This window comes from Cucumis sativus, chromosome 3 (genome assembly GCF_000004075.3).
Source record: "Cucumis sativus cultivar 9930 chromosome 3, Cucumber_9930_V3, whole genome shotgun sequence".
Lineage (NCBI taxonomy): Eukaryota > Viridiplantae > Streptophyta > Magnoliopsida > Cucurbitales > Cucurbitaceae > Cucumis > Cucumis sativus.
Window position 1 is genome coordinate 40,576,814 of NC_026657.2, and position 12,297 is coordinate 40,589,110.

The window sequence follows — 12,297 nt, forward strand, 5'->3', positions numbered from 1 at the left end:
ATGAAAAATTAAATTTGGGTGAGTTAAATCATTATTATTATTGTTATCTTACTTTAATTTCCACTCTGCTCTCTTTCTTCTCCATCAGCCCCGTCGCTGCCGTCACCGGTAAGTACACTGTGCGTAAGTCCTTTCTTTCTCTTTTCCCCACCCATCTTCTCTCGCATCACAACCGTCGGAATCTCTTCACATCAGCGTCACCGTCGCCCTGACGCAACTGCGTGGCCGCCTGCCGGAATCCCTATATGGAATTCGTAAATTTCGACCATAGTATCTCTATAGATAAGTTGTAGTGTAATTTCGGAATTCTTATGGCCTTGATCCTAGCAAGAGAAAGACTATTGCATTCCAGATTATCCACGATTTTTCCTTTGAAATCTAGACTAGTTTCAGCTTTGCAGAGTTTTGCTTTGATATCAGCTTGTAGGGAAAAGCTGATCTTCCTAAAATTTTTTGGGAACTCTAGAGTTACAGAGCTATGGTATACGAAGTCTCAAGTTCCATTTTTTCGTTGTGTTTCTACTTATGTACACCCAACAAAATTATGTTGGGGAGGTTCATCTTATGATGTGCTATTGGGAAAGCTCGAAATTGCTTTGAAAGATCATCAAATTGATGAAGCTTGGGAGTTGTTTAGTGATTTCAGAAAGCTATATGGTTTCCCAAACGACAATTTTTTGCTTATGTTGGTTTCTCAATTGTCCTATACTTCTGATTGCAAGAGACTACACAAGGCATATAACTTGGTTCTTCAAAACTGGAAAGAGAAGCCAGTTGTATTGCAACTTGATACCTTAACTAAACTTGTTCTTGGGTTGGCAAGATCCCAAATGCCGATTCCTGCTTCGGAGATTCTTAGATTGATGCTGCAGACGAGGAGACTACCGCGAATGGAACTCTTGCAGTTGGTTATTCTGCACATGGTGAAGTCGGAGGTCGGAACATATCTTGCTTCTAATATTTTGGTCCAGATTTGTGATTGTTTCTTACAACAGGCTACAAGTAGAAATGACCAAGCGAAGTCGATGAAACCGGATACTATGCTATTTAACCTAGTGCTTCATGCCTGTGTTAGGTTTAAATTATCTTTCAAGGGGCAGCAACTAGTGGAATTGATGTCTCAAACTGAGGTTGTTGCCGATGCACATACAATTGTCCTTATTGCACGGATTTATGAAATGAATGATCAGAGAGATGAGCTAAAGAATTTGAAAACCCACATTGATCAAGTTTCACCTTCATTGGTTTGTCATTATTGTCAGTTCTATGATGCCTTGTTGAGCTTGCACTTTAAGTATGATGATTTTGATTCTGCTGCTAATCTCATGCTGGAAATATGTAGATTTGGTGAATCTAATAGCATTCAAAAGCATTGGAGGGAGTTGCAAAAATCTAGCTTTCTTCCAATTGGATCACGTCATCTAAAGGATGGATTGAAGATAAAGATTATGCCAGAACTACTGCAGAGAGATTCTGTTCTCAATGTGGAAGTCAAACCAGAGTTCATAAATTATAAGAATGGGAAGCTTGTTGCGAGTAATAAGACCGTAGCTAAATTCATTGTTGAACTCAGGAGGGTTGGAGAAACATCTGAGCTCTCAAAACTTTTGCTTCAGGTTCAAAAAGGGCTGGCATCAGTTGAAGGTTCTAATTTGTGTTCTGATGTAGTTAAAGCTTGCATTTGTTTAGGTTGGCTCGAAACTGCTCATGACATTTTGGACGATGTTGAAGCAGTTGGCTCTCCATTGGACTCCACAGTATATTTCTTGCTCTTGAAAGCATATTACAAACAGGATATGCTCAGGGAAGCAGATGTGCTTCAAAAACAAATGACAAAGGTTGGTCTGTCCATCAGTACCACCGAAGACATGGCTAGCTCTACGTGTTCTTCCAGTCGAATTTTGTTGCCAAACATCGAAGTAGCCACCCACACATCTCTGGTTGAATCTCTAATTCAAGAAATGAAAGAGACTAGTTCGATGTCTAGAGTTCTCAAGTTCAATTCATCCATTTACTTTTTCTGCAAGGCCAAAATGATTGAGGATGCCTTACAGGCATACAAAAGAATGCAACAATTGGGCATCCAACCTACCGCTCAAACTTTCGCCAATCTTGTTTTTGGATTTTCATATTTGCAAATGTATCGCAACATAACGATTCTATGGGGAGACATAAAAAGGAGAATGCAGAGTACGCATTTGGTTTTGAGCAGAGATCTGTATGAGTGCTTGTTGTTGTGCTTTATTCGAGGTGGTTACTTTGAGAGAGTGATGGAAATTGTAGGACGCATGGAGGAGCAGAATATGTACACTGACAAGAGGATGTACAAAAGGGAGTTTCTAATGCTTCATAAGAATCTCTATAGGAGCTTAAAGCCATCAGAAGCCAAAACTGAGGCGCAAAAGAAAAGATTGGAGGATGTTAGAGCATTCAAAAAATGGGTCGGTATATACTAAAATTGTAACAGAATCATATTTTGTTTAGATTTTGGTAGCTCTTAGTTGAAGGCCGTTGAAAAAAAGAAACGGTCAAAAGAACCAGAGTTCAAACCAAAGATCTTCTGTTTACTAAATTAGGAAAATAGTGAGAGGTCTTCATTGTTTAGATAGGATCAATTTATGAACAATGAAGGCCACCCGTTCAAAATTGAACTCCTTTCTGCTTACAAATTGATCAAAGTCGTCACAGTTCGCATAAACAATGAGGCAATTATATACGTTGGAAATGGGAAGACATCGCAGTTCGAAAACATCAATATCAAAGTATAATTCTTTTTCCATAACTTTCTGTTCACCACTATTGCTTGCACTTGACAATGCTTTTGCCCACTTCAGGGTGGAGATAATTTTTAGATTCTTGTGTTCTTATGGATTGCTACCAAAGTTATTTAGCAGCAACTAAGCAGGATGAGGTGTACTTGAAGGGAAGCTCTCAAGATATCACCAGCAACAAGTCTCCTGATTATACTATTGAATCGCAGGTTCAGTACTAAACTATCTTGATTAGTTATTGCAAATTCTTCATTCTTGGGCCTCCTTTGGTGGTGATAGTCTCAAATGGACACCTAGCACTAATGGCAGCTTTACTACGAAGTATACTTTTCTCAATTTAACCAAGAGATCCCCTTCCCCTCTGTTGTCGTTCCTTTGATTCGTCACATATGGAAGATTAAAATTGAAAAATGTGAAATTATTCTTATGGTCGCTTGCCTACAAAAGTCTTAACACTACGAGAAACACCAAAAAAATCCCAAAACACAATGCTCAACCCCTTGATGTGTTGCCACCAAAAAAATCCCAAAACACAATGCTCAACCCCTTGATGTGTTGCCTTTGTTTCAAAGAAGAAAAGATCCTGGACCACTTATTTTTGCACCGTCTCTTGGGAGAGTTTGGAACACTTTCTTTAGAATTTTTTATTTGAAACTTTGTCTTCCTAGTAAGGTTGATAGTTGGTTGATTGAATGGCTCAACATTAGAAGTTATAGCCCAAAAGGAAACATTTTAAGGAAATATGCTACCCGGCTCCTTTTGTGTGCATTTGGAAGGAAAGGAATAGTTGATTTTTTTAAGATAGCTATAATTCTTTTGATTCTTTTTTGACTATGTTGCAACAAGTTTTGTGGAGTAGTTACACCAAACAATTTTGTAATTATAATCTTTTTATGATATTCAACAATCGGAAGGCCATCATTTTTTAGTTTCTTTTGGAGAAAATCTCTTGCCATTGACCTTATGTTCTCTTTTGTTATATGAAAACCATTCAAAATTATCTTTAAAAATGTAAAATGTTATGAGAATGAATTCAGCTTTGAGATGAGATTTAAAAAAAAAAAACACGTAGCGAAGAATTATTACTCATTTCCGCCATGGATTGGATCTTCAGAATGTTTATTACTCATTTCCGCCATGGATTGGATCTTCAGAATGTTCGGTTGTGCGACTCTACATGACTTTGTTGGCTCTTTGTCTTTGTGCCTTAGTAGTTAGTGGTTCGTAGCCTATAGGTCAGTTTGATTAATTGTTGAACAGATGTTTTCTTTTTCTTCCAAAAGAAATCTAGAATTTTCATTTTCATTTCACAAATTTACTTTTTACATCCAAGAAATCTCATTCACATAAAGAAGAACTCATGTCAGTTCGATCCATCAAAATGTTAAAGAGAAGTCTCATTGAGATATGTACTTCATTCGATGCTCCACCCTTCTTCTTGTCACATTCCATACATTTTAAATAGTTATCTAGAATTTTTGTACATTGTTGTTTTCTTTTAACCACACATTGTTGCTAGTTTTGAAGATGATCGGTTGCACCCATAAACATGTAATGTAGCCTTGCCAATGTTGGTGGGTCACATTTTTGCTATTTGTTGGAATATGATATGTGAGTTGCATACACACATTTATATACGACTTGGAGAAGCGATAACATCACGTCACGGATCATCGATTTTGTTTCCGGTGAATCATTTCATAAAGTCTTGGGTTGGTCTCTTTGTGGAATCAGAGATGGAAAGAAAAAAAAAAACATCTACGTGAAGAGAAAATTTAGAATAAAATTTGCAAATTTGATGAGAATAACAAAAAAGAAATGGAAGGATTGAAGAGAGACCCACAAAACGCCTTGAGCTTTGTACAAAATACAAAATCGATATGGTTCCAAATATCTAGGTTAATCGATACTTCACAAAACGCATCAATTCAAAAACTACAGATCTTCTTGTTCCATAAGGTGAAAGACATAAAGTAGCAAATCAAGAATGAGGAGTTTCAGAAGAAGAATCGGGTTTTGAAATTCCTCGTCGTAGATCTTGAATTAAATCTCCCAAGTCTTTACGAGCTGACTCTCTTCCAAACATGAAACCATACCTAACAAGAAAAGAAATGGAGGAAGATGAATTGAATTAGGAATATCCAAATAAGGAAGTGGAAGAAGGAGAAGTAAAATCTCACCAGAATGAAATCGCAGAGAAGGCTCCGGCAGTCGCAACAGTCTGAATCAGAGTGAAGGATTTCCCCATTTCAATTTCTCTCTCACCAAATTCCTCCGCCGATTCAGAGAAGAAGAAGAAACGCGGAGGTTCTTTCATTTCTTGGGCTTCCACTTGTTTAGGCCCAGACATAGAGCATCGTTTTGGGCTTTTGACACTTTCGGCTCATGAAAGTTAAAGTCGATTGGGCCCATTACGAAATGGACTGGCTTGGGCTTCGAGAAGTATAGGCCCTTTGCTTTATAATACCCATCGCTCTACTTTGACCCAAAAAAAGTATTTTTTTTAGAATATTATAATTTTATAAATAATATCTAAGAACATAGCAACATTTAAAAAATTACAAATATAGAAAAATCTACGAATAACAGTAGACTTTTATGAACTAATCTATTAGTGATATTTTCTTATTATTGATAGATTTTGATCGATTTTACTATCTTCCTAATTTTTTTTAAATATTGTTATATGTTTAATTATTTTTACTCTAACTGCTATATTGCAATTATCCCTTTTTTTTATTCTTCATTGTTATATTGCAATTATCCCTTTTTTTATTCTTCATCCATAACTCTCAAGCTTAAGCTTGTTAAATTTATTAGAAAGTATAACTACTATTATTCATTAACTCTCAAGCTTAAGCTTGTTAAATTTATTAGAAAGTATAACTACTATTATTCATTTAGAATTTTTCTTCTAAGTTCTAGAATTGCGGGAGTGAGTCAACTAATATTTGAGATGGTAATTGATATTTATGCTATGGTTGAGGTATCAAATTAGATATTGATTTTCTACTCTGCAAAGTTCAAAATATGAATTGATTTTTATTCAGAATTTAATTAAAGAATAAAGTTTAAATTACAGTATTTATAATCATTAATACTGTTATAAATTTGACGACAAAACAAATTAAATCGCTTAACGACATTTATTGCACCTTATCCATACCGTATAATAATATATTTAGCATCCCAACTTGAACCAAATAAATTAATCCATTGAAGTATAGTGATGAAAATAATGATAAGATTGCATATTAAATGTAGAAATAAATGCCAAAAATGAACATAGTGCACAAAACTTGACTTCTAATTCAAGCCAAAATTGGAGGTTCAATTCACTGTTCCATAGTTGAAAAAGTGAAATTAAGGGTACATGTGGCAGTGGCTTTTGGGATGCTTTAAGAAAAAGGATCAAAACCAACTGTAGACATCAAATCTATGTTCTGACAATCACATTAGAATGAGGATCAAAACAAAAACAAAAACAGATTTGAACTTTTATATTATGTACTGTATAAACTCTGCATCTGAAAACAGCAACAAATCAATCAATCAATCAGCAAACCTTTCTACTTCCCCCTATCCCTTAGTACTCATATATCTTTAAGGATGATGAATGAAGAGCTGAGACAAAAAGGTATCTGTTCAGAAGGTTGAACAATCAGTTCAAGAGTAATATAATTGGTAGGCACAAAAGAAGAGAGGGCTTAGGCACCTACACTAAGCTTTTCCATACAAAAAAGTGATTGCGAGTACCAATTTGTTTCATTATTCTGTGACTGTTGTTGAGACATTAGATGACAAGTTCCAGCATCATCAACCATTTCAGTTTTTTTTTTTCAGTTTACACCACAGCGATCCTCAGAACTAATCACTCCTCTGACTCTTCTAGTGCTTGCTTCAGGATTTCGACGACTTTCGACATTGTTGGTCGATCTCTTGCAGTCTTGTTGAGACATTGACTGGCTAAATTGGCAACTTTTCGAGCTGCTGCCAGGTCATACTGGCTTTGAAGACGAGGATCTATTATCGTCTTGAAACTTTTACTATTTGTAGGAAATTGTTTCACCCACTCCAGTAGCTTTTGCTCTCCAGTTGGGCGGTTTCTTTCAAGAGTTCGCCTGCCTGTTAGGATCTCATACAACACTACTCCAAAACTCCATATGTCACTTTGCATTGTTAGATGTCCTGTGACAACGTACTCAGGTGCTGCATATCCATATGTCCCAACCACCTGTGATCGAGCAACCAGCAGAAATCAGCTTTACAAACTCATTAATCTACAACATTGATGCTTCTTAGTTCTTTTCATAAATCTAATCAGATTAATTCCGGTGAGTAGAAACGAATGAGCATTTGAGTAACTTGGCATGAAAAAAACAACCATGTTTCAATTTTCCCAATTACGGAAGACAAATTAACAAAATCCTCAAGTTAAAACTGCATTGAGAAATGTTACGCATATTGTTTATATCATGTCATAGGTTTTCTAGTTCTATAAAATATAATTGTAAACTTTTGTTAGAGATGTGGCTTTCATTTTTAGATCTGAAAATTGAACAGAAGCTCAAAAAAATGGCTTTTCGTGAAGACAAACATGAACTAAGTAGTGAACTTACTGCAGTGGACACATGTGTGCGATCACCAGTTGGTCCTTCTCTAGCAAGCCCAAAATCCGAAAGTTTAGGAGAGAATTCTTCATCCAATAGTACATTTGATGATTTGAAGTCGCGATAAATCACCTTTTCATTCAGAGAAAGCAAAAATGTATCAAGTTACCAGTGAAAATTGAATATTGTGCAACACGATAAATCATTAGATATCAATCTAATATGAACTCTGTGAAAGAGCATAGACTACTAGCCATTAGTTGTTAGAATGAAATGTGATTAGCACTTCAAAAAGAGCATATTCAACTGGAAACAAAGACAAAACAATATGCAACTTAGCATAAAACCTAGATGGAAGCAAAGGTCAGATGGCAGTTACGATTCAGATGCATCAAAAGAATGATTCTATCCCAAAAGAAAACTTATAGAAATGAGTTATACCTGGACTTCTAATCCTTCATGTAAATAAGCTAATCCTTGAGCTGCACCAAGGATAATCTGTAGCCTAGTTTTCCAAGCCAAAAGAGTCCTACTCCTGCTAAAGAGATGATCTTCTAAGCTTCCATTAGACATGAATTCATAGACTAAAAGTCGTTGGATCCCTCTTTCTCCATCTTCTGAACAATATCCCAAAAGTTTTACCAGATTTGGATGACTAACAACACCAAGAAATTGAACTTCTGCAAGCCATTGTTTGTGACCCTTGAACAACAAAAGAAAAAACGTTATGAAGATTAACTGAAACGTAGAAATATATCCTAAACAAAGTCTAACCGATCATCTTCAACCCTGTTCAAGCTCTTTAAAAGACCAACTGTAGCAAATAAATAGCAATTACCTGTGAGCTATTTGACTTAAGTCGCTTGATAGCAACTATAATTTCCTCTCCCTGATCACCTTCAAGCCTAATTTTCCCCTTATATACGCTCCCAAATCCACCTTCTCCAATCCTAAGCAACCTGCTGAACCCATTAGTCGCAATTTTGAGCTCTTCAAAAGTGAAAACTCTCAGAGTATGCTCTTTCTCTTTGTACAACTCAGGTATACTCCGGGGCGTAGGCAAAGTTTCCAGTGCTTCAATCCCTCGATTGGTAGGTTTGCGATCCGATTTATTACTATGATTCAGCTCCTTCACCGATTCTCCCCCTCTCTTAATCTTGGTTTTGCGATGTAAATTGAAGAAACAACCCATACTCAAATCGCCGGGAGAAACTCAAACAACAAACAATTCACTCGTAGTTTAGTTGAAATTGAAAACAAGGGTACCCGATTGACCCAAAAAGTCAAATTGGACACGGAATTCAATTACCAATCCCGAAAGCCAAAAAATCTATCCAAAATCTATCAACAGGGAAGACCCAACAAGAAACTTGGATTCTAAGAAATGTAGAAACAGAAAAATCAGAAGGCGACAAAGAATCGAAGTAAACGATCCAATAAAACAAAGAAATTCCAGATATAGAAAAACAGAGATTAAGGAGATTGAAATGGAAAAACGGGGTGTTTGATGAAATGAAGAGATTGCGTGAAGAAAACGGGAGAAGAAGCATTAGATAGAAAGAGTAATGGAACAGAAGCAAAATCGAGGACGTAAATGAAAGGAAGAATAAGTGAAAAAGGAAGAAGAGAGCTTAGTTTCTTCCATGGATATGAGCTGCCAAATGCAGGAAGCAAGCTAAGCATGGCGAGCGGTTAAAAGAGGAATGGTTGGGTATTTGCTTTGACGAAAAGCAGACGTATTCACATGCATCCCCTTTTCTCTTTCTATATAAAATAAACAAACAAAAAAACATTCAATTACCATTTATTATTATCTCTTCTCTTTTCTATTTGCATTTAACACCTTCCTTTTTCTCTTTTTTGGACTTTAAGACCTTCATTTTGACTTTTTAATCCCTTTCCTTAGGGGTAAATTTTAAACAATTTAGCTCCTAATCCAAATAATAATTTAGTTCGAACTCGTTTTCGAGTGTAGTAGTCACCACACAATTGTATTAGTAGATTACAAAATGAAATGGTATAGCATCAGTGAGACACGTTGATAAACGTTATTCATAACGAAAATATATTCCTATTACATTTGACTATTTGGTATTTTACTTTGAAGATACAACAATTTTCAAATATATTATGTGATATCTAAGGGGGTGTTTAGCCCTAGGACGATGGGTAACCCACTCCACGTTTTGAAAAATGTCTAGATTTTTCATAATCCTTCTTTTCTCTCTTCTTCACAATTTCATTCCTTCTCCAAATATATACTATCATAACACTATCTATCATAATTCTTCCTCCAAACGCATACTATCATAACACTAAACTATTATAATACTAGAAATCATAACACTAGTCCTTCCATAAATCAACTTTTTCCTCAAACGCCCCCTAAAGTTTTTAACAAGATAAACTCTTCAAATAGAAGGAAAAAAAGAAAAGAACAAACATAAAGATACGATAGACGCGTGGAAATTTTAAGTTAAGAAAATGGGATAGCGTGTTATTTTAAAATAATAAAAAGAAAAAGAAAAGCTTGAAGATTATTTAAGAACCTAAAATGGATATGAAAGTCAATTTCACTTGGAAAATGTGGAAGTGGCTCACCTAAGAAATTTAGGAACAACAAATGTATTTCCATCGCTCTACGGAAATAAGGAAGAAGGAGAGATAAAAAAAAGGGTAAAATTACAAATTAATTTCTAAAATTTTAGAATTTATATCGATTAAAATTCATCCATTTTTAATATTACGAATTTAGTATATAAACTTTCAAATTTATTTTATATTGTTGTAGATTTTTTTTAACGAGCAAGGGTGAATGATAAGCTAGAGTAGCACGATGTTTTGAAGTAATTTTGAAATGATAAAAAAAAATGTTTAAAATCACTTCGTAATACTATTTAATTTAATGTTTAATTTACACTTTTATTTTCATTTTTATAAAAAATAATTGATTTTGAAAGGAAAACATATTTTGAATAAGTTTTAAAATGATAGAATAATTTTAACTATTTTAAGATGACTCCCAAATATTTTCAAACAGTGTTGTGGATACAAAAAGAAATTTCATAGATGATAAATGATTACACACCCACCTTGTCCTTATTCTACTAAGCAGTATATCCTGTTCCAAATAAAGTTGTACATTGTCGAACACAATCGTTTTTAAAATTAATTTATGAAGAAATTGTTGTTTTTAATAAAATAAGTAAATAAAAAAATTATGGGTAGCAAAAAAATTGAAACAGGACAAGACCAAGACCTGTCACCCGCAATCGGTCAAAGAAAATAATGTGGAACAAGGTTAAGGTTCTATCATCGCACAAAGCATCCTTAAACAATTGATGAAATCTTCTAAAGTTGTGGTTGTCATCAAGGAAAATCCTTTGTATGATAACTCTAATTTTGTATCTAGCAAGTCAAGAAGAGAATCAACCCTGAATGTGATGTTGTCATGAAGGCTGATGTAACAGCCAAGGTTGCTATGGAAGAAATTGAGAGGAAAACTAATCATCTGATGAAAGATGTCGAGGAACGAGATCACAAAATCGTAGTTTTGAGAGTGAAAATATTGCAGACTTGTGAAATTGTTGAGTCGAGTCAAACTCTTATTGTCAAAGCCCAATAACAAAGAGAAAGAAAGTAGTGCAAGAAAACCAACCACAGAAATAATCAGCTTTTATTGTTTTTCTCTCAATTCAACTGTTACATGATATGATCGCAAACTCCATTAGAGCTCAATATGGAGGTATGTCCCAAACTTCTTTCATGTACACACACCAAAAGAATCGACAACTTGAAAATGTCGTTTGGGTACTAGACCTCAAAGTTCCACCAATTTAATGGGAAGAGCAATCTGAAGCATCACATCACCCACTTTATTGAAATATGCAAGAATGCACAATCAAGAGGAGACCAGGTGGTCGTTAGGCAATTTGTTCAAAACTTGAAAGGAAATCCTTTCAAGTGGTACACAAACCTAAAGCTCGAAGTGATTGATAGTTGGAAACAACTAGAGAAAGAGTTCATCAACCACTTCTATAGCATTCGGCAAACTATAGCATGATGGAGCTTACAAATAAGAAAACAACAAAAGGGAGAGTCTATCATCGACTACATCAATCAATGGAAAGCTCTGAACCGGCGTGTTGATAAGTATTGATATTTTCAAAGCAAGTATTGTGGAATGATAAATGATTGCATACCCACCTTATCTCTCTTCGTATCTTACTAAGCAGTATGTCTCTTCTAAATAAAGTTGTAGATTATCGAACACAGTCATCTTTTAAATCAATTTATAAAAATTGTAAATAATCTTTTAACTATATTTGAAAATGGTCCTAGCTATATAAATCCACCCTACTAAAATCTAAAATAATTTTAAATTATTTAAGATCCTTCTTTAGAGTTGGTTAATGGTTGGTTACCATTATCATCTTCTTCATCTTCTTCTTTTTCATATTATTTAACAATATCATGCCATTATACATATTATCCCCCACTACCTTTTTTCTCATATATAATAATTAGTTAGCAACCACTGCCCACCACCCTCAAAATATCCATATATCTACTGCCCTACCCAGAATTTTCACTTTATTGCAACACAGTTCATCAGTATTATATCCTAACTTAGCTCAACCGATTGCGAGTCAGTAAATATATTATCAATAGAAAAAACGATCATATATAACTTTGACCATCTAAAAAGTTCTTGAAACCTCTATCACACGTAATCATAGTCGTGTGTCAGATAACATACTAATAAATAGCTTAATTCGATCCCTTCAAAGAGAAAAATAAATAATGTATAAAGGAAAGACGTGACACTACTCATATGAGAATAAGTAATCGTAACCCACGTAAGTTGTCTTAATATCTTGAGACCTCAAAACTCTAGAAAACAACTCAAGTTAACT

General features: G+C 34.8%; 3 protein-coding genes across 3 annotated transcripts; 1 reads left to right on the forward strand and 2 right to left on the reverse strand.

Moving 5' to 3' along the window:
* Positions 1-33: 33 nt before the first annotated feature.
* LOC101216025 (pentatricopeptide repeat-containing protein At4g17616) lies at positions 34-3,704 on the forward strand. Its single transcript, XM_031882346.1, has 2 exons — positions 34-2,762; positions 2,835-3,704. Exon 1 carries the CDS (start codon positions 312-314, stop codon positions 2,454-2,456), a length of 2,145 nt encoding a protein of 714 aa, XP_031738206.1. The 5' UTR covers positions 34-311; the 3' UTR covers positions 2,457-2,762; positions 2,835-3,704.
* Positions 3,705-4,534: 830 nt separating this feature from the next.
* On the reverse strand, positions 4,535-5,104 carry LOC101212897. Its single transcript, XM_004148324.3, has 2 exons — positions 4,952-5,104; positions 4,535-4,867 (listed from the first exon to the last, which is right to left on the reverse strand). Exons 1-2 carry the CDS (start codon positions 5,086-5,088, stop codon positions 4,753-4,755), a joined length of 252 nt encoding a protein of 83 aa, XP_004148372.3. The 5' UTR covers positions 5,089-5,104; the 3' UTR covers positions 4,535-4,752.
* Positions 5,105-6,060: 956 nt separating this feature from the next.
* On the reverse strand, positions 6,061-9,116 carry LOC101212662 (probable serine/threonine-protein kinase PBL19). The gene is made up of 4 exons (XM_004148323.3): positions 8,220-9,116; positions 7,823-8,083; positions 7,391-7,513; positions 6,061-7,005 (listed from the first exon to the last, which is right to left on the reverse strand). The coding sequence occupies exons 1-4, from the start codon at positions 8,571-8,573 to the stop codon at positions 6,643-6,645; spliced, it is 1,101 nt and encodes a 366-aa protein (XP_004148371.1). The 5' UTR covers positions 8,574-9,116; the 3' UTR covers positions 6,061-6,642.
* Positions 9,117-12,297: the final 3,181 nt, after the last annotated feature.